At 46.9% G+C, this 25,950-nt stretch overlaps 1 protein-coding gene across 7 annotated transcripts in view; it reads right to left on the bottom strand.

Moving 5' to 3' along the window:
• Window positions 1-6,292: 6,292 nt before the first annotated feature.
• The window catches only part of LOC115335787 (syntaxin-binding protein 4-like), a 54,250-nt gene continuing 34,592 nt past the window's right edge, over window positions 6,293-25,950 (bottom strand). For 6 of the 7 annotated variants that reach the window (XM_030001992.2, XM_030001989.2, XM_030001991.2 and 3 more), the window contains 15 exons: window positions 22,669-22,810; window positions 22,367-22,473; window positions 21,780-21,933; window positions 20,243-20,315; window positions 17,318-17,415; window positions 14,800-14,896; window positions 13,491-13,618; window positions 12,837-12,929; window positions 12,220-12,285; window positions 11,935-12,123; window positions 11,523-11,639; window positions 10,264-10,313; window positions 9,269-9,399; window positions 7,953-8,010; window positions 6,293-7,162 (listed from right to left, as the gene is read on the bottom strand). In XM_030001992.2, the coding sequence (XP_029857852.1) occupies window positions 7,066-7,162; window positions 7,953-8,010; window positions 9,269-9,399; window positions 10,264-10,313; window positions 11,523-11,639; window positions 11,935-12,123; window positions 12,220-12,285; window positions 12,837-12,929; window positions 13,491-13,618; window positions 14,800-14,896; window positions 17,318-17,415; window positions 20,243-20,315; window positions 21,780-21,933; window positions 22,367-22,473; window positions 22,669-22,810 (1,600 nt within the window). In that variant the 3' untranslated portion in view covers window positions 6,293-7,065. Of the gene's footprint in view, window positions 7,163-7,952; window positions 8,011-9,268; window positions 9,400-10,263; window positions 10,314-11,522; window positions 11,640-11,934; window positions 12,124-12,219; window positions 12,286-12,836; window positions 12,930-13,490; window positions 13,619-14,799; window positions 14,897-17,317; window positions 17,416-20,242; window positions 20,316-21,779; window positions 21,934-22,366; window positions 22,474-22,668; window positions 22,811-25,950 lie in introns of those variants that run through there. The other variant, XR_003921532.1, reaches the window with a different exon arrangement.

Below are 25,950 nucleotides of genomic sequence, written 5' to 3'. Positions count from 1 at the left end.
CCCGCCGCCGGCCCCTCCCCGCCCCGCGCGGCGCCGCAGAGCGCTGTCCATTGTGCTACGGAGGAAAGGGGGGGTGGGGGGGTGGGGCGAGGGGGGGTGGGGCGGGGCGGAACGGGACGGTGGCCCCGCCCACGCGCACGTGCGCCGCCCGGCGCCATGTCGTCGAGCGGAGCTGAGGCGCGGCCGGGCTTCCCCGGTGGCCTCGGCAAAAGCGGGCCGGGTCCCCGCGGCGGGCCTGGGCAGGCGGGGCCTGGGCAGGAGCGAGCGCCTGGCAGAGCGCGGCGAGGCCGCCGCGGGGATTTTACCACAGGTTTTACCACAGGGTTTGCCGTTTCCCGCTCCCTGTCCGTTAGGCTGCTGCTGCGGGCCAGGCCCAGCAGGCCGAACGGCGGTAACTCATCAGGTGTAGAAGGCTTTAACTTAAGACTGTTATCTGACTTAAAAGAGGGGGAAGTGCGTGGCAATGAGCTCATCCCGGCCCGCAGGCTGAGCGTCCGAGGCTGGCACCTGCCCTCGAGGAGGAGGAACCCGCTCAGGGTCTGGGCTGGCGGAGGCAGAGCCACAGCTTCCAAACAAGACCCAACCCCACTCGTCACGAGGTGGATCAGGCCTTCACGAGCTGCTCTGCTGAGATGCCTAATCTCCTCAGTCCTTAAACTCTTACCATTGCGTTGTATGGAGATTCAATTTATTACGTGACTTACTATACAGCTACAAACTCACACTTTGAGCAAACGTTCCCAGAACTGAATTCTCCCGACAAGGTAAAAGGCAATCATCCAGCTAAGCGGTGTCCAGGAGGACGCCAGAGTACATTCTTACCTCTCAGCCTTTTTTTCTCCCATCATCTTTGCAAATCTATATGTTGTTTCGTGAATGTTGTGGTTTAACCCCAGCCAAGCACCCCGCAGCCGCTCACTCACCTCCCTCACAGTGGGATGGGGGAGAGAATCTGAGGGGTAAAAGTGAGAAAACTCATGGGCTGAGATAAAGACAGTTTAATAGGTAATGCAAAAGCCGTGCACGCAAGCAAGGCAAAACAAAGAATTCATTCACCACTGCCCATCTCCAGGAAAGCAGGCCTCCATCACTTGGGAAGACAAATGCCATCACTCCGAACATCCCCTCTTCCTTCTTCCCCCAGCTTTATATGCTGAGCATGATGTCCTATGGTCTGGAATATCCCTTGGGTCAGTTGGGGTCAGCTGTCCCAGCTGTGTCCCCTCCCAACTTCTTGTGCTCCCCCAGCCTACTCGCTGGTGGGGTGGGGTGAGAAGCAGAAAAGGCCTTGGCTCTGTGTGAGCCCTGCTCAGCAGTAATGAAATCATCCCTGTGTTATCAACACTGTTTCCAGCACAAATCCAAAACAGAGCCCCATACTAGCTACTACGAAGAAAATTAACTCTATCCCAGCCAAAACCAGCACAGTGAACCCTGGGGAGATTGCACTTGCCCTGTGCTTCGGAGTGCGTGGTGAGAGTGGACCCTGTTCGTCAAGCCATGTGCTGGGGAAAGAGGCCATAGCAGATAGTTGCCACCGTCTGGCGAGGGTCCTTGAGGACATGGCTCTACTGGAGGAAAAGATGCCCATGCTGCAGTTGCTTCAGGGTGGCAGAGCAAGCTACCAAGCAGGCGCATGGTCCTGGGGCAGGAGGACCATGTGGCGCCAAGAAGTGGTGGAGGAGAGGGATGTGGGATACCAGCCTGGGAATGTTTTGCACCTTCAAAGCCTCCTTTCAAGAACTCCCTAGGGACCAGCTGCCATTTTGCGTGATGTTATTGAAAAACATCGCACTCACGTTTACTGGTGCTTTTTCTTTTCCTGTCTCCATATCACTTTTATCTGTAGCGTGTCCCCTTATCTGGGCAGGCATTTCAGGAAGCTGCGGTCCTATTTCTGATCAGCAATATTTCCTGAAATGTTCTGCTATCTCAGACCAAGGAGACCAGCCTGATACTGCTCTGTAAACAACAAAACCACAGAGCAGTCAAACGTCAAAGCACTCAAGGCTGCAGCCTGTGGAGTCAAAGCAGGCAGCTTTTCCTAGAGGCCTTCGCAGAACAGCCAGGCATCAAAAGCCACAAAGTTATCCAAGGCCTGTAACATCTACATTCACTGTATAAATAAATGCTGTCTTTTCCCATTCAGAATGCAAACCTTTTTTTCAGAGAAATGGTCTTTCTCACCCACTCCTCAATCACCATTAAATTTCCTCAGAGAAAACAGAAGAAAAAATAAAATACTATTTCCACCCTCTTGCTACAAAGCTTACACCAGCCCATTACTACTTTGTGACCTAATTGCCATAGTTTTCTTTTTGTTCTAGTCATAAAAGCTGCTTGAGATTTTGGTGAGTAACATCCCATCCTTTCCTCTCCTGAGCAGCCCTGACTATAATTCCCGTTTTCCAACATATATTTTCTCCTGCTGCCAAAAGGTCACCTTGGCATTTTCCAGTGTCGGTAGGCTACCTTTTCCCCTGACACAGAGCCAACTCTCCCCTGGCGTTCCCAAGGGCTGTGAAGTCTCTTGCTATCCTTCCACCTACAAGGCCTCGGTGTTTGCCTCAAGGGCTGGCATTCAGCCCTCAGTATTTCTTGTGGGAGCTGCTCAGAGAGAAGTTCTCACCCTATAGCCGCCCAACCCGGGAACTGCTGCCAGTCTGCAGTTAGAAAGTAGAATGCCTGCCAGGAAGGACATCTGCTCTGGAGATACCATTCAGCCTCCACTTCCCTCATTACTGGTGGCTTTTCACTGCAAACTCTCTCTTCCTCTCAACTTTCATGCCTCATCTGTGGGCATAAATTTGAAAAACTCAACAGAAATTCAAGTGAGCTGGTGCATCACGTGCAGGAAAAAAACTTGTAGGGATTGTTCATGGTGTTGTTACTCCTATTCACCTTATTATGAAAGCAGCTGACCTCTAAAGAAGCTGCAAAGGATGTTTGTGGCAAAGCTGTAGTCAGTGAGGCCAGAAAATTCTGTGGTCTGCCTTGGAGGTGCTGGGGTAGACTCAGCCCTGTGCAGGAGAAAGATCACGGTGTAGTGGAAAGGCAGCATCCTGCAGCCAGCCCAGCCCTTTCTGCATTGTCACACTAAGGTGCTTTCCAGCCCTCTTTCACACGTGTTCAACATCTCTTAGAAAATCAGCATTGTTTAAACATTAAAGAATCTCTTTAAAAATTCAGCAGCAAAGTTCACCTGGTTTTTCGAGCCATATTTAAAGTGGCATGGAAGTGTATTTCCAGTCTCTAGAACTGGGCTTCAGTCCAGCCCATGTCACTGAGTGGAGCCGGGAGAAAGAGGAGGCTCTGCAGCCTCCAGCACTGTGAACAGACATGCCAGTCTACTCCACAGCAGCGTTCAGGGCTAGCTTTCACCTCTGCTACCTCTACATCTCTGTAGAGAAACCTTTTAGCACTTAACCTAGCTCTGTTTCATGAAAGCTAAGCAAAAGTTGGGTCTGTTGTTTTGAGAGCCAGCAAAAGTTAAAATATTGAGGCTTTTTTCACGGAAAACACAGATCAGCAGTACATCGTGCCACACCATTTGCCAGATCCTTTTGTGCCAGAAGGTTGTGCCCCATATCCTAGGGGTCCCTAGGGCTTTGCCTTCCTCATGCCACTCAGGGAAGCTGATACTGTCAGTCCCATTTTTTCTGGTGCAAAACTGACATGAAACATGCTGCCCAAGGTCACACAGTGAGAAGGCAGAGATCACTGGCAGAGATGAAACTGAAGATCTAATGAGCTCTAGTGCAGCACATTTACAGCAGATTCGGTTACCTTACCCATCAGACTTCAGATAAACAGTGTGCTAATGGCTCTCTGCTACATTCACCTTTCAAGATAATGCCTAGGTGGCTACCTGCCCAACACTCCCTTATTCTGCAGCTGTTAAAATAGTTAGGTAGTCATACATTGTTTTATTTCGTTAGGGAAAGAGGTCTCCCAGCCTCTGACCCACCAACAGTTATGAACTGAATTTCTGCTTTGCATAAGAAAAATACAAAATAAAACCATCACATCAGTGATATTTAACCTCTAAAGGTTCCAGGTCAACAGCTGACCACGCTGATGCTCTTCAAATGCATCTTTATGAGTTTATACACATGCAATGTGTTGAACATGGTCTATTATGTCCACTTACGGGGACTGTGCGTTTTTACCAGTGGCTCATAAAATACCTGCCATTTTCCATCTTATCCACTTAGAAAGATCTGATACCACGCAGGACTCATTTTTATCAGAAATACTCCTCCTCATTTCTGTTCAGTTGTACTGGGACTCTCTTAGAGAGATACAGCACATTGCGACAGCAGCACATCTCCACAACCTTACAAGTAAGCTATAATACTGCAAATTACAATAGAATTCAGCTTTTTGCAAGAGTGCTAGACAGGCCCTGTGTAAATAAAATGCATTCTGTTTAAATGACATATTCTGTGACTTCTCTGTCTGTATTGTTTGTTCCTTTACACATTTCCCTTTTTGCCTCTTGGTGGCTCTGTGAGGAGACGTTCACCCCATGACTTGCTGAGTTCTGCTTAATTCCACTTGCCTGGGAGTAAAGCATGACACAGGTTTGTTATTCTGGGTCACTGAAATCAACATCACCTCCAGGAGCACAACTCTTGTCGTATCTTAGCTTTCAACATTGCTCTGAAAAGGTAGCAGTTAGTAACAATGCTATTAATAGAAAATGGAAAGTTTTCTGTGCTTGAAGCAAATGCAAAAGGAACATGATAAATTCAAAGAAAATAATGGAAACCAGCTAAGAAATACGACCGCTTTGGAAAGCACACAATGCTTGCATCAGGCAAGGATCTCCAGTGGCTGATAGGAACCCGGAAGATTTCTTTTCCAAAGAGGTTGGCAGTAAGCTGAGAGCACAGAACTGTCTGGGCTTTTTAAAAGGTTAATAACTTCACAGCTCTTTTGCTAGCAGACAGCTCAGGATACACAAAATACAGCAGCCCTGGGTCATCATCTTGCTGTTTCCACCCTTTGCCATGTGTTAGCATCAACTGCACAATGTTTATGCTTTGTCAGGCTTGTCTCATCCGAGCCTTCACTCACTGTGATACTTCCATACAAAATCTTCTTTCTTGGGACATTAACATACAAATCACTTGACTATGAAAGCTGCAGCAAGCATATTCTCTTTCAGATCACTGCTGGGACAGGACTGGGCTGTGCCCTTCCAGCACTCAGGGAGCTGGAGTTCAATACTGGTATTTTGAGAAAATTCCATGATTCTCAGTGTTCGTAGCAAAACTCCCATTGACTTCTGCAAGATTAAAGTTTGGCCTAAATAGTTCTGTTTTCCCCATAACTTGTCCCTTTTCTATTAGGTTTCTCAAGTGCTGTTGGGTATATGTAATGATATAGTACAGCTGAAGACCTGCTACTTCCCAAAGTCTTGTTTGTACTGTTCTCTGGCAAGTGTGGCAAGCAGTGGCTGGAGACATCTCTCTAGGATGCAACCTCTGGCCAAATGCTTTTGAAGACACACTGCTAGGAGCAGATTGGTATCTGCCATACTAACCCCAGGGGGACTGGAGATGTTTTTCCAGAGACAGGGCAGACCAAACTGGTGAGACTGGATTTTGCTCTGTGCACTTCTTACCTGTCTTCTTGCAGCTTTGCCCTGTCTATATAACACACGAGATGAGAACAAAGCCATAGGGCTAAACCCACAAGTAACACCAGGATTTACTATCATTCCATCAAAACAGAGAGCACTGGGGAACAAGCTATTAACCACAGGGTATCCCAAGATTAATATTTTTTGAAAGTATCTCCTTCCCAGAACATTCCTTGTGAGTGGTCTGAAGAATTATGTTTTTTTTAAAAGAAGTCCTTTAATTTATATTCTGAGGCACACATTCAAAAGATTTAATTTACCCTGAGCTATGAAATTAAGTTTAACCAAAATTTCAGACTGGTTATTTATGTGACTGTGAAGTTCCACCACAGAGTTACTGTTTTAACAGTGCAGTGATATCTTCGAGTACAGTACATACTGGTGAGAGTCGTGATTTTTCCTAAGCCTTTATTTTAGGCTATAAAGGATCCACATACTTTGAACCCTCACAAAGGAAATTAGAAGCAATCATAACAATGTGTGTAAAAGCCAGAATGCACCCCATTTTCCTGCAACTTCTCAATGCATCTTGCTACCAGCTGCCAAAATAAGAGGGAGGAAAATAATGGACCCAGGCAGGGTATTTGTCTCAGAGATAATGCACACAGCAACTGCAATCATAACCCAGAAAGCAAACGCCTTGTGAGCAGTGTTTCCATTTTATTTTCCAGATCTTGTGTTCACCTCTGATCTCTACCCTGTTCATTGCTAACCACATCCAATCTTGCATCATGTGTATCTAACTTCCAAGTGACACTGCGGGCCTTTATTGAAATATGTTCACTATGTCCTCTCTTGCGTTCCAGGGAGTGCTTGGTGTTCAGCAATATATTGTGACCAGTAACATACAGCTGGCTATCTCTGCACTCTTTCTCCAACTAGCTGAGATGGTGCTTTCCATTTCAAACATTGCAGCTGGGATAAGCTATACAAAAAGAATAAAAAGAGAAGTACCTATCCCAAGACAGCTAGGATGCTACAGATTAAGCTGCTTTGATTACAGTCACTAAATATACTTTGGTTTTTCATATGAAATACCAAAAGGAATCTGTTGGAGACCCCTGAGTCCCTTGGGTAAGTTCATGCTCCTCTTACTACCCAGGATACAAGCTCTAAAAGGCTGCCAGTGAAATCCAGGCCCTTGTAGCCTCTTGAGAATTTTTTTCCTATAAAGCTGCAAAACCGTGAGCAAATAGCCTTGTATGATAACTCAGAGGTAGACACACAGGGGAGGTTGCTGAAAAAGTCTTGGGTAGTTAGGAAGAATTAGTCTTGTGTTAGAAAGCTTGTTTCTCAGTCTGGTTTGCCTGGAAGCTGAAGCACCCATGGTGTGTCCTTCCCATCTCCCAGCACAGCAGCAGCTGTGTTATGGACAGTCGCAGCTGGAGCACGAGCAAGCCATGGGAGATTTATGTAGGCTACTTAGGCAGTTCGTTGGCTGGACTTGGTGGCTGCGGTTGATCGCTCTTGGTCTGGCTTGCAGGAGGGGGCCACGTGGTCTTCTGATGAAGATGGCTGAAAATGAGAAATACGTTTTACATAGTTTGGGAGAAGGACGCAGAGGATAACATGAAGACAACACTCGTTATTTGGGAAAGAGAACACGAGGATCTTGCATGGCTAGTGGATTGTACTGGCCATCTGTTTTGTCTGAAAATGCTTTTCATAACACTGGAATTATGGTTTGCAAATGCCTACTTTGTACCTAACTAAAAAAATGTGCTGGCAGATGTTCACGTTAAGTTAAGGTGATCAGCTACGACAGTGGTAGTAGACATTTAGGTTGCAAAGTGCTCTTTCAGCAGATATCTTTAGGACATGGGTCTGTTAAATATAAGCCATTTAAGAGGTTTTAGGGAAATTCATAAGATACTGAAGGTCCAAAGCCACGTTGTCCTGCTCTCTTTGGCTGGGACTTCACAGCATCTTGATACCACAACATGAAGGATTAACACATTCAGTGATGCTTTTTTCCCTTACTCAGAACTCACAGTGGTCTATAAAAATGCAAGCTAGACAAGCCATAGAACCATCAATTTCCATCTGGCCTGAAGGAAAAAGAACATTTTAGAAAACAAAAGAGAGATTCAGGAATTCACACCGTACTTCACTGTGCAGGGCAGGAAGTCTCTTGCTGTCTGGGAAGAGACGTATTTCTCTGACATGGCCATCTGGAGGCCTCTACAAGATTATCTGGTTAAAAGTTGTCAAGCAAAAGTTTTGATTAAAAAAACCAACAAAACAAACAGGAATTTTTACTATGTGTATTGTCAAAATTACAGACCACGGCAGTTTTGACACCTACTCCTTGTAATTTGGGATTCCTTCAGCAGGCAGGCACTGGTCCCTGTCACATGGCAAAGCTGCAAATGTAAGCACACAGCCAAGTATAAGTGAAGGGTTAGAAAACATGCCCAATGCAAGTAGCACTGCTACATTATGATAATGCACATTTAAATGATGCAGGAACTCTGAAAATGCTGACATGCTCATATATCCGAGGTGCTCCTTAAAGGCTACAATTATTTTCCTTGTGTCTTGTGCTTTGAGACAAAGACAATGCTGGACCATGGCCATGTTTAGCTGGTGAATAGCATCAAAGAGTAAAGACTGGGCACCTGTTTGGGACTGTACGCTCACCTGATCATGACACAGAGGAGATCAGAAACTCTCCTTTTGCACGGAAGGAGACAAGCAGGGGTCAAATAACTTCTGCCAAGAAATGTTTATGGCTCTTGAGGGGAAGGGAGTCTAGCCTGATTTGTACGCCAAGGAAACAGGGAGATTACTATTCCCCTCTGCTCAGGATTGCTGTAGTCATACCTGGATGGTGTAATGAAAGTTTGGATCCCTGGCTCAAAGCTATTGAGAAACTGGACAGCGTCCAGCAAAGGAAGCCCTAGGGCTCATAACCTGCAAGGAGAGGCTGGGGAGGGCTGAGGGAGCTGAGCTTGTTTAGCTTGGCAAAGAGGAGGCTGAGAGGCAATTTTGCAGCACCCACTCCTACTTCAAGGGCAATTAGAAAGATGTTGGAGCCAAGCTCTTCTTGGCAGTGGCAGACGATATAACTGGGGGCAGTGGCCACATATTGCACCTGGGGGAGTTCAGGTTAGATGCTGGGAAAATCTTTTTCACAGAGCATAATGCAGCGCGGGAACACATTATCCAGAAAGGCTGTGGATCTCCGTCCTTGGAGGCTGAAAGCACAGCTGGCTAAACCCACTGCAGATCTGGTCTAGTGTGATGGTCCTAACTGGAGCAGAAGATTTGACTCCTGATCTCCAGCAGTCCCTTTCAACCAGCATTTCTATGATTCTATGTCACCATCGTCCTGCCTGTTCAGTTTTTTCCCCTGGATAAATGCCTTTCCTCTGGCCCTGGGCACAAGTCACACCCTTTAACTCCTTACACTGCAAGTCTGCATTTCAGATTCAAAGATGAGTCACATGGATACATGGAGGGCAATTACATCCCAGTTAGCATGAGAGAATCAAGTACATGTATGGAAGGCTTAACTAGTATGGCAAAAAATATGGAAGGTGGTGGAAACTGTAAATAACACTAACAGACATCTTTGAGACTTGTTTGGATTCAGGTTTCTCCGGTTAATTTAGTGCTTACCGTCCTTGCTGGAGAGGATTGGTGCTAACAGTTCTTTAGCTTCTGATAGCAAAAGGTCAACAAGATCTGAAGATGGAAGAGATGTATCTGAGACTGCGTCTGTTTTATCCTCTTCTGTTTCACTGTTGACTCTTACAAATATGGAAAGTGCCATCAATACTTCTATCACAGAATGGTCATTGAAAATCCTGGCCAGCCTCTTGTGAATGATATTCTATGTAAATCTGTGTATTTGGGGGGATTGCGTCTCGATCGCTCAGCAGCGCAGGAGACTCTCTTTTAGACATACTTGCATCATTGTGTTACAGACAGATATCAAAGTATTTTTTAGAATTTCTCAAAAATATTTTTCCTTCATTATATTGGAAGTAACCACCTTGGAAACTTAAAAATCATTTTCAATCATTCTTAAAAACTGGCTTTTTTAAACGGGCTGGTCATTATCAATGGGACAGTGACTTTTCAATGATTTAATCAATTAAAAGCACACATAGAGTTGTGATACATTTTTTTCAAGTGATGGGAGATAGGTTCAGGTTGAAGGGAAGTCCAGAAGCCTGAGCAATATTTCTGCAACTATTCATGCAGTTGAGAGTCATGCTAGCTCTTTGCTTACACTCTACCAGTTACTGTAACTGCTAATATAAAAGGACATGGTCTTAAAGCCAAAAACTGATTTGTGTTAGGAAAACCAGGTGGGTCAAAACTCTGTTTCTTTGAAACAACCTGCTTAGGGTCTCTGCTAACAAGAGCAACTTAACCAGAGGAGTGTTTCACTTACTCACTCCAAAAAAAAAGCCTGAACGGAGGCCAGCCCCCCCCCAGTACCAATCCACCAGCAGCCTCCAGATCATCTTTCCCCAATGGTTTCACTTCCTAAGCGGCAGTATGTTTAGAAACTCAGGGTAGGTTACATGTGAATCATCTTCCCCTGGGAAAGGTTAGAAAAGGACATTTCACGTTCCTGTTCAAGATTCCCAGAAGCCATCTCCTACCTCTTCTCATCTGGTAAATGACTGGGTGTGCTCAGGACCTTGTGGACGTTCTGCCATGCAACAAGAAAAAAAAAAAAAAGGTTTCAAACTTGTAGGAATGAATAATTCCTGAGAACAAACCCCATGGGTTTTTCCTAGTGATCAGATTTAATATGACAGTAATCAGCTTCTGCTTATTCATTGCCCTTGAAGCGAATATCTCAAGGCCTTTTGCATCTCAAGCGACATTCACAGCCTATGCAAATATACAGACACATCTAAATTATGCATTTTAATACCAACACTAAAATATACGAAATGCAACATAAAAATACTCTTCCAAAGAATAATTTTGCAGGCTACGTTTCAGCGAGCCTTGATCATTGCTACTAGCAATCCCTGGCTTCTGGATTGTACCTGCACGCGTAAGCTCTCATTACCGTGCATGGTTAGTGAATTCTCAAATGCTACTGAGGGGTCTATAAAAAAGGAAGATATTTTGTTCCAGTGGTCAAAATCCTGTGATGTTTGACCCTGGGGCCAAGTCAAATTCATTTCCAAAGTCCGGCCCCAAACTGCACAGGCACCAGCATGTAGTGCTGCAGGTCTAGAGACATTTTAATTCTTCCTTCTCTGAAGCAGAGGACAGAGCATCTACGCTTCCTTGCACTCCACTGTTTCCTATTGATTTTGAGAGCTCTTGGGACAGGCTACTAGTAGCTGTAGCAGATATAGTGAATACTAGTGCTTCCCATGCTGGCCAGTTTACTAATTACACAAGCTTGTATACCCAATACAGGTGGTGAAGTGGAAGAATAGTCAATTAAAAGACTAAAGCAATTATGTGTGAGATTTTGCAGGAAGTCTGGGGGAAAAAAGCACTGGAAGAGCAAACCCACTCTTCGAGTTCACATTTCTTGTGTAGAAAAGCACCTGTCAGCTATACAAAGGGAAGGTTAAAACATGATTTTGACCATCATGCCCAACAGAGTTCCTGGAGCAGCCTAAACCATCATGGGGGGACCACTGAGCCAGGGACAGCAGAGCCACCAGGCAAAACCTGCACCCTCATGTTTACATAGTTCTCAGGTACATGAGTGTGTATGAGTTCATTCCCTAGTTTCTCCTAACCAACAGACAGTTCCTTTTTAGGATAAGATAGAATTAAAAAACCGCCTCTCTTGCTTATGGAGCAGGAAGTTATTTGGACTTGCAAAATCACTGTTAAGGTAAGAGGCCACAGTGATGCCACCAGCTCCGGGGGCGGTTCAGCACTTCACCTGCACAAACAGGAGCAGTTTCCTATTGCAGATCTCCAGGCGCTTCCGTGAGACTTCTGATTTTCGTAACTGGCCGTCAGCCAGGGACAACTGTCTTTTCAGTTCCAGGATGTCCTCCTGAGACAAGGCCAGAGGAAGAAGAGAATGGTGATGACAGTGCTCCAGCCTTGGCTTTTGGAAACACCACTTTATGACATTAGCTACAAATAGAAAACCGCTATCCTTTTGAAATGGACAGTGGAAATTACACAGATTATAACACAGACCCAGAGACCGTGCTGGCCTTGAGGCCACACAACAAATGATTTATGTGCTACGTTCATTTTCTCCTTTAGAAATAGAAGGAGGAGAACCCACAGAAGAAGGGTCAGGAGGGTTGTGTGTTTTTTCCCAGGCTGAGGGGTTGCATTACCTCTATTTCAGAGACACGTTTTGCTTTCTTCCCCGCCAGCTGTATCTTCAGTTCTGCAATTTCAGCTTCCAGCAAGTGGATCACTTCCTCGTAGTCCTGCTCTGCACTGTGAGCCTGTCTCTGCACGACCTCTGCCATCTGCAGCTTGCTGTGCAGCGTCCGGTTCTCGGAGAGGAACCCCAGTGCTTTCTGGAAACAGCGAAAAGTTCTGATGAATGCACCACATCCCTGTCAGCCACCAACCACCAAAACTACCCCAAGGTCCCCAGCAATCTCTTCACTAACCTGGTTCAGTCTCTGAAGCTCATCTTCCATTGACTTCTTGCTGTTCTCCACCTCTTTCAGGAGAGACTACGGAAAATATTTTCACTGGATTAGAAGCAACAAGCGATAGGACACTCTCCAAAAGACACCCTGGTCTTGTAGCCCCTACCCACCAGAAGAATATTTTACGGAAGCAGTCATGTGCACTCTCCCCTACCACAGTGCTTTTTGGGCTGCAACCTGCGTGCCTGCAGAAATCCACCTGGATACTGCCATGGTGCTGACAGCCATGCTGGGAATCTGCAGCTAGGTCAGGAAGGGGGGGACAGGCGATGCTTCTGTTATTCATGGACTTGAATGATTTGTGAGACATGTTTTTGTATTTTTAAATATATTTACTCACTGCTAAAAAGTGACTGCATACTTTCAGTACAAATAAGCTTTCATTTGAGGTTGAGACTGAGAAAGAAACAATTAAGGAGAGCTGAGGGTGAGTCTCCTTTGTAACGAGGAACGTGCAGAATGCAAACTGGTGACTTCTTAAGAGGGACAGGCAACACCATTACCCTCGCGTACGACTACAGCGAGCTATAGCAGAAGGCACCAGCCAAGAAATCTGCTCAGAGGAGAGTCTCCACCTTTAGCCTTCGGACTTCTTGCCGCAGATCCATCATTTCCAGTTGCAGCTGCTCCAGCTCCTCATTGCCATTACAGCTGAGAGAGTCGAAGATCTGCAAGGCAAAGGGACAGACAGCATCACACACTACTTATGCTTTACCAAAAAGCATGCAGCTATACGGCAGGCATATTGTTTTCCATACCCAGAATAACGATGAATCAAAATCACTTTGAAAAGGAGTCAGCATTTTTATGCAACACATCAAAAGGCACATTAAATAATTCAACTGCAGGGTTGTTTTTCACCCCACAAGATTTCACTCTCTGATCCCTGACATTGCTGGAATAGCTGTGCTACCATGAATTTTCACTTTTTGAACCAGGAGAAATTAGTTGGAATTGATTAACTATAGCTAATTTTCCTTCTGCATCACTGCCAGGCTGCTTCCTTCATATCATCCCATAGGTATTCTTATTTCCTTATTAAAAATGAGAAGTTTGAGGTCTTTTACAGAATTTCCTATAATTGAAATGATTAATGCATAGTTCTGCCTTCTCTTTATAACTCTAGAACAACCAGAAAATGGTAATTTAGCTTTTCCCATCTCAGAATTTCATGGATTTAACGTAGAAAATTCATTGATTCAATGTAGAGGAGCATTGGACTGACTGACCGGAGAATGAAAAGCTGATGTATCCAGCAAACTGGCTACTTCGTGCTGCGTGAAGAGTATGGAGTTGGAATCCAGACCAGCCTCATCCAGCTCCTCCTGCATCACATCCCTGAGTGCTTGGAGAAGATCTGTGAGAAAGAATCAGTTTTTACTGGGCTAAAAGAGGAAAGCTCTGTGTGTTAGGAGAAAATGCCACCTGATTTTGGGGACATCCATTGACTGTCAAGCAGAGCAGGGTTAGAGATGCCAAACAGTCTTCTCTAACACTCCTGGGTTCTTTGGCAATCCTATCAAGCTTAAATAAGTTGTTGACAATCTTTACCAGACTCTTGTTTCTTATCCAGCTGAAAAAAATCAAACTTCTAAAAACCAAAACCCCCCAGATATTTTCACAGTGGAGTTTTCACGACTGTGCTTCTCAGAGTTTTAAAATTTTAAGCCAAAACCACATTTCTCTGACAAAAGGCACCCGCCTGCCTGCTGACATTTCTCATGTTGCTGATTTAAACAAAAAACAACTCGAATGACTTCAGCACTTAGAAAAGGTGTTAAATTGACAAGTCTGAAATGCCAGATTCATTTTGCTTTCAGACCTGGAGAAAAGCACGGTGCGAGGGGCCGCATGGGACAGACGGGAGCTGGTGCAGCGGAGGGGAGGCTGCACCGGGGTCCCAGCCCCTCCAGTCCTAAGCCCGGGGCTGCAGCAGGAATCGGAGCCTTTACCGCAAGAGCAGCCATCTTCACTACCAGGGCATTTGCCAAATACCCCTAATCATCCTTATTTCTATTGCCACCAACTACGAAGGCAGTCGCTGTTAGGAGAGGTGCATGGTTCTGTATCCCATCACTCGCTTTGCACAAAAACGACCATCCAAGAGGCGTTGTGCTTTGCAAGGTTGTTCTGTCTGGTGGGGACATTGCTGCTGGTGGGGACATTGCTGATGACTCTGAATTTTTGTGAAAAAACTTCTGGAGAGCAGACCCTGCAGGCCAGATATGCTCTGGCAGGTCACAGAAAGTGGAGCAGGCTTTTATTTTCTGCGTGTCCTCTGGCCAGCTCTTGCCTGGCAAGCTGGGTGTTAAGGAAAGTGAGCCCTCGCACTGACTTTCTTATATTTTCATTTTACATATGCTTCTACCAAACACCTTCTTTTGTATTTGTGACTTTTCATAGCTGTTTTAGGCTACATCAATACCCAGCCAGGTATCTTACCTGCCACCTTTCAGCAGATGCCCCTCTCCTTTCTTAGCCTCCAGCAAAGCTACACAAAAATTAAAAAGCCGGTCATGTGCAGAGCTGCCCGCTCACCTCCATAGGCCACTGTCCCCTGCGAGTCTGTGGTCAAGCTTTGCCGTAACTGCCTCTTCTTCTCCTCGCTCACATCCAGACCAAGATACTGCAGAACCTTGAGCAGAAACAAGGAGCCTTTAAAAAGAAAAATACTGGAAAAGCAACTCTTTGAAGTAGGTGCTGGGAAGACGCTTGGTGCTGGGTTTTCTCGTGGAAGTCAGACAGGCAGCATCTCCCAAAGCAGTGGGCTTGGGCTGGATTTCCAGTCTGTCCTTTTCTGCACATGTACCGAAATGTCTGTTCCTGAAGACAGGGACACGTTCACGTCCCTCCAAGAACATTTTATACAAACTGCAAGCAGATTTACAGCTATGACAAACTGTCAGGAGCTTTATCGAAAGCCAGTGGAGCTGTAGCAAGGCCCAGTTGCCAAGAGCTCAGCCTCTGCTCTTTCTCTTACTGCCCAGGAATTGCGTTTGGAACCGAAAAGATAGAAGTATTTCTCATGGCAACAGGAGACATTCAAACATTTTGCTTCTTCATTGCACCTTTTGCTCTCTCATTACGCCTGATGCCCTGTCTTCTACTGATATTTATCAATTCAACCCCAGGGTGCCACACAGAAGCAGATAAACCTGCGCAAACCCCACTTTGCTGCTGGCAGCAGCAAGTAAAAGCTTTTAAAAGTCAATCTCAGCAGACTCTGGGAAAGAGCCCACGTTAAACACTCCCCTGTCCCAGGCTGCACCCGTCGCTCTTGCTCATGCAGGTACAACACCTCCCGCATAGTCCCCTGGAAAGGGGCTGGAGACGAGTCCTTGCTCACGTTTCTGTCACCAGCAAGCCCACAGGACCCGTCTGCTCTCACGTGCTGCCTGCGAGGCCCATTCGAGTCCCACCTCCCGCTCCTCTGCCTGCCAGCCCTGCACAAGGCAGTGCTGCTGGCTCCCGGGCTTCGGGACGCCCTGACCCTCAATCTCCAGATGTCGGCATCTGGCGTGGGCCACCCCAAAACCGTCGGAGACGTGTGCCGGTCGGCGTGCATCTCCTGCCCCTGGCACTGCTGCAGCTGCCTGCTCATAACACTGGCTTTTAAAAGGGAAAGCCAAGCGTCCCCACTCCTCCCACCAAAGAAGAGCTGCTTTTATACCCACGACGAGCAGAGGTCGCTGCGAAAATGCAATCCTAAATCCTGCTTTAGGAGAATTATGCAGGCTTAGAAGAAAAGTTCCTGCTTGCGTGGCTTGCGCGCCCGGGAGGCGAGAGCAGCAGAAGGGCGAGCGCGGCGTCTGCCGTCGGGTGGCAGCAGCTTCTCGTGCCATCGGGCCCATTGGTGTCCCCCCAGCCCTGCAGAAGGGGCTGCATTCCCACCCCCCGACCCCCTTAATGCCAGCAGGACCCAGGGGGAGGACATGCACCCCCAAACCAGAGTAGGAGCATGGCCTCTGCTTTTTACCGGGGTCTTGGTGAGCAAATGGGAAGCTCCGCTCCCTGCCTTTTGATGGTGCCCGTGGAATGTATTTTCCATAAAATGATGAAAGGGGCAGCGGTTCTGGCTGGATCCTCGGTGAGATATCTTGTATTTCAGCCTTCCCTCGCCCACACCAGGCTGCCTGGGGTCACCCCAGCAGCGACAGCAGCACTGGAAAGTTTGGAGGGCAGCTGCCTGCACCTACAGCCCTGAGTCAAATGCATTACATCCAAGGGAGGAGATTACATCTCCTCTGCCAGGAGGAGACTTCTGGAGCTCCCCGGAGCATTGAGAAATAGCCAAGGTGAGCCAAGGTGTGTTTAAATGCCCCTTCAGGATGTTTCACTATGCCCTCTTCTCCCTTTTTACCTTTAAAGGCTGGACCCAACCTCCAGCAAACTCCACTGAAGAGTTGAGATGCCTTTTTTCTTTTCCAGACTCTTGGTAATAAATACAGTTTGGTGGCTGACTCTTACGCCTCTATCTCAAAAAACAGATTAATTAATTGTAGCATGTGAGCGGTGTGATGCTAGTAAGGAAAGCAGTGTTCTGAGCACCGCAGCTGGCTCTGCACTCCATATCGCCTGGGCTATTGCTATTCCCAACACAGCCCAGTCAGTATCCTAGGGAAGTGAAGGAGAATTAGGCTGGAGCAGGCTGTTTGGCGGAGGATGCTGCATGTGTAGATTAGAGCACTGATCCAGTGCTTTAGCTTTATTCTGTGCAAACAGGCAGGCTGTTTCTCTTTGACTCTATTCAGGTTTGCATTTTTTAATCCTTCCAAAAAACAAGTGACATAGTGACCCCCATGCTAGTACCTGGCCCGGTACTCCCATGCCTGAGTGCGACATTAGTGCAAGAAGCAAAGCTGAAATGTCTCGATCAGTTCTTTCACAGAAAAGCAATACAAGGAGTCAGGTAAGCTTATCGTGTTTGCCAATAATGTGGCAGGTGGAAGCAAGGAGGTATCACACCAGTGGACTATTGTGTGCATTGCACACCGCAGAGAGGATTGAGATGAGACCTTGCTTTGGGGAGAGGGACCTGTTCTGCTTTTCTGCTTACCAGTTCCAATTTCCCATCCTTGAGCCGGATATGGGGATCCAGTGCTACTTTTGGTTTGGTGCCTGAAGCTGCTTTATGATTAGATGCCGAAGCAGGTGCTGAAAAACCAAAAAGAAATGTTAATGGAGGAGCACTTGAGTACAGGAAAGAGGTGCCTGCAAAGCAAAATTCAGAACTCTTGTTGCATGAAATACAATGTGGGTGCAGCAGGCCAAAAATCAAAGGCTGGGATTTACTAAATCTGGTCCTGGAAGGCTGAACTAGGCCACTGTTGAAAAGATTTGATACTGGGGCAAACCTTTACTGAAACTGGGCTTCTGCATGGTTTAAAATGGGATGTTTCATCCAAGGACCTAGGACTGCAAAAATAGCACTTTGGAAATTTCCAATCACAAGTTTCTGTGGAGTCTTGGGGTCTGTAGTTATGGTGATCTGGGCGGGGGGGGAAATATCTGCCTGGCTCTTGTCTTCTCTAATTAATTAAGCAAAACTGAAACCCAACATTTTATAAAATGCAGCCTTGGCTTTCAAAATGCCCATAGTAAAAGAAATCAACAGATTAAAAGAGATGTGGAAGAACACCGGTGCAAGACTTTTTCCCTCCCCAAGACTGCAAAAAGCCTTGAACCCTTTTCCCTCAGTTGGGCAGCAGCGTTTTTTGAGTAGAAGAAGCCACTTGCATTGCAAGGCATGCACAGAGGGAGAAGAGGCAGAAACGGCAGCTGCTTTGCTGGTGAAAAGCTGTCATGAGATCAGAAGAGCCAGCTGCTGACAGCTGGCTCATCCTTACCGCCGCTGCCTCCAGAGCTGAAATGGAACAGAGCGCAAACCCTGCTGCCATGCCCAGCCACTTGGGCTCCTCCATCCCTGCAGGGAACCCCACCTTTACATTATGATTAACCCTTGTCCGTAAGAAACCATGACATTCCTTGGGAAAAGGGCAGCAGAAGGTGTTACCCACTCTGGAGCTCCTCTGCCAGACTCCAGAAAGGTGCAGGACTGCTGTGCCTGCAGCCCTGCTGCCTGCCTGCCTGCCCAGCTGCCTGCCCCTGCTCGCCCTCAAACTATCAGCCTGGGTTGGTGACAAAATTCCTTCTTATGCCAGTGGCACGGGATTTGCCCAGCAAGCAATTTCTTTCGCCTGCCTGTGATCTGATTAACATCACGGGAAGCCCCATCTTGACGAGTAACACCGCTTCTCCTGAGCGACCGTCGGGGCAGAGAGCAGGTGCAAGGAGAAGGCAGCGAGAAGCAGTGGAGGTGCTGCACAAGCGTAATCCTCCTAATCCGGGTATTCATCTGCTCTGCTAACGCTAGCAGCTGGGAAGCAGCAAGAGGTAATAGATGGGTTTGCTGGATTGGCCACCAACACTTTACTCTGCAAAGTTCAAGGGCAGAGCTGTTACCCTTCGACGCATGGCTAATCAGGATTAGCTCCACGTGGCTTTGCTGTCAGCTCTGGACACGGAGGTATCCAGGGCATCCATCAGGCACCCAGAGAGACGCAGTCACTGGCCCAGGCTCCAAGCCTGGCTGCTGCTCTTTCAAAGCCAGTTGTCTGTTTTCATGGATGACAACACTGACACAAAGCCTTCTCAGCATTTCACGTTAAAAAAACTGCATGTAATAAAATCCCCTAGCTAAGTCAGGAAGTGATTAGGTCATTGCTGTTTGCTGGATTGCCTACATGACCCAGGGCTTTGCTCCCCGTCACCAGGAGCTCTGGCTGCAGGATGCTCGGGGTAGGGAGGACAGACCAAGGGCAGTCCCTGTCCCAGGATCTCCGCAGCGCAGAGCATGGAAGGCGAAGGCTGAAGCCTGCTGAGCTTGCCCAAGATGAGACAGGCATCCCTGGGAGCAGAGTACTGATGCACGCCCAGCCCAGCACTGTCTGCTCCCTGTCTCTCCCACTAATCTCAGGTATAGACTAAACACTATTTACCTTGCAATGCTCGCTCTTAGCCTTCCAGATGGAAATTACAACACGGCACAGGGATTCGCAAGTGGGGCCAGTGCCTCGGCAGCGCATGGGGAAGGAAGTGCCGTCGGACTTGCGGGCGCGAGAATGATGGGCAGCGCTTGCTAGGGACTCGCTAGGGAAAGCCCATCTTTTCCTCGGGACAGGAGTAACCTTCATATCATAGGGACATGGGGTATCTTGCTGGAGGTCATCTCCCTGGACACTGGATCATGGAGATTATTGAGGTTTCCTGCAATTCCTAAGGGATCTGTGAAGCTGCACGGCTATTGGACTTCGCCCCCCATTGCTGCCATCCTATCAGGTGAACAGAGTAGGTCTCTCGCACAAAAGGTAAGCACTCAGTAGTGGACTCAGAGCATGGAGAGAAAACACAGCTTGGAAAAGTAAGCAAAAAGTGAAGAGAGCATTCTCTCTTGGATGTAGAGAGAAATCTGACTTAATCACATCTATAAGCAATTTCCCAGTTTGACCAACTGAGGGCATCCTTAAATGCCTGTATAATGCCCAGGGTTGCTGCGTACATTACAGCTATCATTAATTGACCTTTTTTTATACTGTGTCTCTGAGGACCACCCGTTCCCATTGCATGCCTGCAATGAGACCTGCTGCATGCAAGTCTGACATGATCTTTGCATGTGGGCAAAGACACTGCAGCAAATGAACCACAGGCTGAGAATGAAAGAAGTTATGTCTTATGAATTCTCTGAAAGCTTTAGTAAAGAATTTTGCTACTATGGACAAACATGGACATAATTACTACCTGTTGAGTAAGCCAAGCTGCTACCTTCCCTCTCTCCTAGCAGGCTGAGTCTCATTATCACCCCATTAGATTCCACTACAGCAGTATAAACACTGATCAAAATTAATTTCATCATCCTCAGCACCGAGGAGCCAAGGCTGTGTTTGTCACCCACACAAAGAGAACAATTTAGCGGGACTCTTACCTGAGACTGTAAGCTCTGGTGGGCAAATGTCCGGTGACAAAGAAGGCACAGGAAAATGATTTTCACGTCTATTCTAGAAAAACAAGACAAAACGGCACAGACAGTTGCTAAGCAGAATCTGTTGGTGTAAATGAAGAGCAGAAGATAGAGGTGTTCAAGAGAGAGCAACCCATCTGGCCCATAAAGAGCAAAGGCACCACATACACCTCTTGTGCTGACGGGCCAAAAGAGACTCAAAGGATTTCTCTGGGAGCACTTCACACAGGCATGTTCCTGAGCCATCTCAAAATCTCTAGTCACGCACAGAAAAATGAGTTTGTCATTACTGTAACTGTGATTGAGAGCTGAGGATTAATTTGACCTTGTATGGTTTCTCCATAGAAGTTCTCCCTAAAGCTCTGCATCTAACCCGCCACTGAGGTCTTGACCACCGAGGCAGTGCTTCCATAGCTGGGAACGTACACGCAGAGAGGGGCACAGGACTGGTGCTGAGGGCATACGGACAGGCAGCAGAGGTGCCTGAGCATGCTTTCCCTAGCGTGGAAGCCCAGACTTCATTAAAAGTTCCATATTTTAGCAGCAAAGTGAAGAAATGAGGAATTAAATTCCAACCAGCAATGTAATTTTATATAGGTGCACAACACTACACAAGCACACCTTCTGCTGGTGATGAAGGATCTAACTATACTACTCAGCTATATGTATATGGGCTAAGGCTGACTTTCATAAGCACGTCTCCAGTCTGGTACACCCAAAGGCAATTTATATATGACATTCTTGCAAGTCCGTGTCTCCACAGGGTCTGGAAAGAAAGACCTTTTGTGAATGATGTTTGTATGAAAGGAACATCCAGTCGGCCTTTTCTAAAGGCAGTTTATGTGGGAGAGGGCAGAAGATACACCCAGCATTGCATCAGTCCAGGAGAGGAGAGCCAAATGCACAGAATCCAGCCACAGACCTAAATTACCGTGAAGGTTGTGTGGTTAAACCCCGTCTCACCACGCACAGCTTGAGCACTTGTCTCTGCAAACAGAACATGGAGCAAGGCTTCACAGGAAGAATGAGCCTGGCTTATCATTAGACTAGTGAAGAACAGAAATGGGCTGCTTAGGAATGCTGTGGATTCATCCTCATCAGAGGTCTTTAAGAATAAAGAGTTGTTCCTGCCTTTGGGTAGGAGACGAGATCAAACCGACTCCTGAGATCCCTTCCAGCTCTATGACTGGTATTGAATGAGATGCAGGTTGCTATCCACAGAAGGGTTTTGTTTTTTTAAAACCTGAGACTTCTGAAACAGGTCTGAATGCAGGCCCTGGAGATGAAACTCCTCTCATTACCTCCACAGATCCTTCACTGTCTCAAACCCAAGACAGAAGAAACAATATTTCAGATTTAAAATACCTGGCTGTAAAGCAGGGCTACATACATCAGCATTGCAGGCTTTCCACCATCCAGAAGGAATGCCATGGAGTCCCTAAAGAGGAGTTTTCTGATCAAAGACAGACATCTGTGGTCTTAGGTATGAACTTCAACCTACCTCTGGGGACCTCACATGGACCTTCAGTCTGGAGGAACTCAGACCATTTCCCACAGCCTTTGGAGGTGGCGATGGGATATTGTTATGAACTGACAGTCCAGGATGCAACCGTCCCCTTCCAGGAATAAAGGCCACTTCTGTGTTTCCCTCATGTCTTAAACAAACCACAAATACAGAACATTTTATTAACAACAACAACAAAAAAAAAAGCACAAATTTGCAGAACTTCCATGCTTGTGGTTCCTTCTCCAGGACAATCTCATTTAAGCCCATGTAGCCTGCACAAGTGTAGCTGAATCTACACCAGCTGTGCTGCTTGTTTGAACTTCAGTTCTGTTGCAGAACTCTGCTGGGCAGTGAAAGGGGATATTCATGAGGACCAGAACATTAGGAAGGTCTGGACTACATTTCAGGATGATCCATGCATTTAAGACTTCCTTATACGACAACCTGTCAGGACCATCTTGAAGCATCATTTAATAAGAAGCCTCACGCTTCTTGAAGCCAAACATTGGTACGACATGAAGGGTTTCTGCCTAAGACTCAACAGCACCATGATGATGACAGGAAATATGTTATATGCCTACCTGAATTTGGCTTTTGCAATTATTTTTCTGGCCTCTTCATGTGTGCTGCCCACCAAAGAATCTTTATTGATAGCAATTAGTTGGTCACCAGGTCGGAGCCGACCATCCTAAACAAAGAGGGAGAAAGTCACAGCATTGGAAAGGAATGTCTCTCTGCCCAAAGCCTTCTCCTGCAACACAAATCCTCATTAGTCCATGCAATGCATTATTCATCTGTTCTTAGAAAAGCTGCTTCAGAACAGCTACAGCCTCTAGGAGAGGTCCCCATTGCAAAGTCAGTGACGGTCTCCACGCTGACTTACCTTGTAACAGTCACCATCTGGCATAAGCTCTTGAACATAAATCATGGGGCCATCAGGCCTGTTGGCTCCACCACTGATTGTCAGCCCTAAACCGGAGGATTTTGCTATAGAAATGCTCTGGATTCCTGATTCAGTGGAGTAGCTGCAAGGGAGAGATGTTAGCAGGTGACTCAAGGTGATCTGGGTTATTTTCCCATGTCACTGAACAAACTCTGCCTGGTTTTCTTTCCATGCATGATCCTTCTAACTTCTCCCAACCTTTTCTGCCTCTGTATCTTTTCTTCCACCCAACCTTGGAAAGAGGAGGTGAGGACTCCCGTTTCTCAGCAGACATTGTTCAGCATTATGAAGTTGACTGGCTTGCATAATCCTAAATGCTGGGGAATACTCATTTGCATTTAGAAAATAGAGAAGAAACTAAAGGTTTAACCAGAATGTATTTGGCACTCTTGATTTTTATAGCCAAAAGCACACAAAGGATCGATGTGGTTAATGTTTGGATCCAGCTAAATCATCAGACAGCAATTTACAGATTGGTCAACTATTAAGCAGTCTAGCAAATGTCAAAGCAAAGCTCAGGATACACAGCTGACTATGTCTTAACAGAGATTTGGACTCAAAATCTTGCAAGATGCCCTAAGAAATGAGCCCTTAAGTACCTTTATAGCAATACCCATCACACTGTGGTTCACTTCTGGGGCAGTGGTACAGATGACTTGCCCAGTCAAGGATGTACTGCAAATGGAGCAGTAACAAGGTTGGACCTGTCATGGTTTAACCCCAACCAGCTACTAAGCACCACACAGCCGCTCACTCTCTTCCCCCCACCCAGTGGGATGGGGGAGAGAATCAGAAGGAAAAAGGTAAAGCTCGTGGATTGAGATGAGAACAATTTAATAGAACAGAAAGGAAGAAACTAATGATATTAATAATACTAAACCGACAATGATAATAATAAAAGGATTGGAATATACAAAACAAGTGATGTACAATGCAATTGCTCACCACTTGCCGACCGATACCCAGTTAGTTCCTGAGCAGTGATCCCCCCCAGGCCAACTCCCCCCAGTTTATATACTGGTCATGATGTCACATGGTCTGGAATACCCCTTTGGCCAGTTTGGGTCAGCTGCCCTGGCTGTGTCCCCTCCCAACTTCTTGTGCCCCTCCAGCCTTCTTGCTGGCTGGGCATGAGAAGCTGAAAAATCCTTGACTTAGTATAAAAACTACTTAGCAACAACTGAAAACATCAGTGTGTTATCAACATTCTTCTCATACTGAATCCAAAACATAACACTATACTGGCTACTAGAAAGACAATTAACTCCATCCCAGCCGAAACCAAGACAGGACCCTACCCTCAAAGAGCTGCCTGCTAGACAGGACCCAACAGGCCACCAAGACCAGGCCACAGCGGGCAGCTCCATGCCAGGAGGGAGGTTTAGCAATTGCAGTGAATGTTTGTGGGGGCAGAGAGCTCACTGACCACCGACGGGCCGGTGGGCAGCATTGCAACAGGGAGGTTTTGAGGAGGGATTTGGTGGGATCTAAGGGTCAGCAAGCCTTCTCCTCCTAATGGGCTGGGTGCAGCTGGCTTTTCTGCTTTTCAGTTTGTTTCCAGAGCAGCCACTCCCCAAACGGTCTACAGTTTCTGGTCCTTCTATCTCTTAACTTAAGACTCAATGACAGCTGTGCATCCCATGCCTCACAGTGACACTAGCACGTAACCACCCTGTGCTCCCCAGTGATGCCATCCTCAGTGGTCAGATGTCCCAGTGACAGAGCAGCGTGCTGCCAGCATCCCCCAAACTGTCGGTGGGCCCCCAGGAGAGCCAGCTGAATTTTGCGGAGGAAAGGGACTGCATTCACAAAGCATGCGTCTTAGTCTTATGAAAAAACATTGCTCTAAGAAATATTTTAGGAAAACGATGTCACAAAATGTAGCATTAAAACCCTCTGTTCAAGTCAAAATATCAGATGCTATCTGTGGCGAGACTCAATCATATCTGAGTCCCGTTGCTCAATGGGGTGGCAGGACCTCAGATGACACCACGATGAGAGGCCACAGCCTGGGGACAACCTGCGGTGAGCAGAAGGGATGGCAGCCACATGCATGAAAAGACCCGTGGCCCAAATTACATCTCTGCAGCTGACCACCAATGCTCAGCTGCAATCAATGGTCCGTGATTTCAAATGGCTCATGCTGCTCCTGGGAGAAGACCACTGGGGCCTGGCACCAGCACAGAGACAAGAAGAACATGCCACAGCATGGCAGCGCTGAGCGAGGAGGCCACCAAACCAGGTCCCCTCTGGCTGATATCGCAGCCTGGAGTGGGTTAACAGCAGAGCAAGGATTGTCTAGTTTGTCCAAACCAGCTGCCAAGTAGATGAGCTGGCCTCTCCTCTGTAAGGGTCTCTCACTCCATGCAAGCAGCTTAAACCTCTGGTGCCAAATATTTGTCCTCTGCAAATCCCTAATAAGCTGGTATTTAGCAAGAGGATTTACTGGTTCTGCATTGAGGGCTGATTCTCTTTACCAGCAACTTGGCTTGTTTATGCTGGCAAAGGAAGAGAAGCTGCAAGCCCTGGGGACGAATGGTCCCAATTCCATGACTGTTAACACCCTTCGAGCTGTCCCTCTTGAGAAGGGCAACCCCGAGCACCCTGGAGACGAGACTCCGCAGAAAAACAAGCTCTGCCTGTCCAAACCTCTGACCCTGCGAAATATGAAAGGGACAGATGACCACATGAAAACACACGCTCCAGGAGATGCTCTGGAGACAAAAGGATGCGGTGTCTGTAGGCAACCGCTGTTGACACCAAAGCAAAGGGCGTCAAGAGTGTTTGTATCAAGAGGGCAGTGCTTGCGCTCTTGTTGCACGATGGCAACATGCCAGAAGCAGGGCAATAGAAAACAAGCTCCTGAAACACATTCCAAAAGCACCACTGGCCTTGCAGAAACACTCCGCTCATGACATGGTTTATAAAGGTGATGTGCAGGCTGTAAGCCATGGCTTATCCCCAGGTTTCAGAGGGAAGGAAGAGGAGCAGTTGCATGGTTAACCATATTGCAGACATATTGACTGCCTCAACAAGGAAGCTTTTCAGCTTTTGGGCACAGGCTTCCTAGGAACAGTCAAGATGCCACCGTGACAAGGACTTCTAGAAGATGCTGTGGTCTCCTAGCCATTGTGGTGATACAACAGTATAGAGAACAGAAGGATGAACAAAGCCATTCTTCAATCACTGGAATTATTTACTGGATCTACCCCTAAGACAGTG

Source organism: Aquila chrysaetos, chromosome 25, assembly GCF_900496995.4.
Source record: "Aquila chrysaetos chrysaetos chromosome 25, bAquChr1.4, whole genome shotgun sequence".
Lineage (NCBI taxonomy): Eukaryota > Metazoa > Chordata > Aves > Accipitriformes > Accipitridae > Aquila > Aquila chrysaetos.
This window is presented reverse-complemented; position numbering and strand designations above follow the sequence as displayed.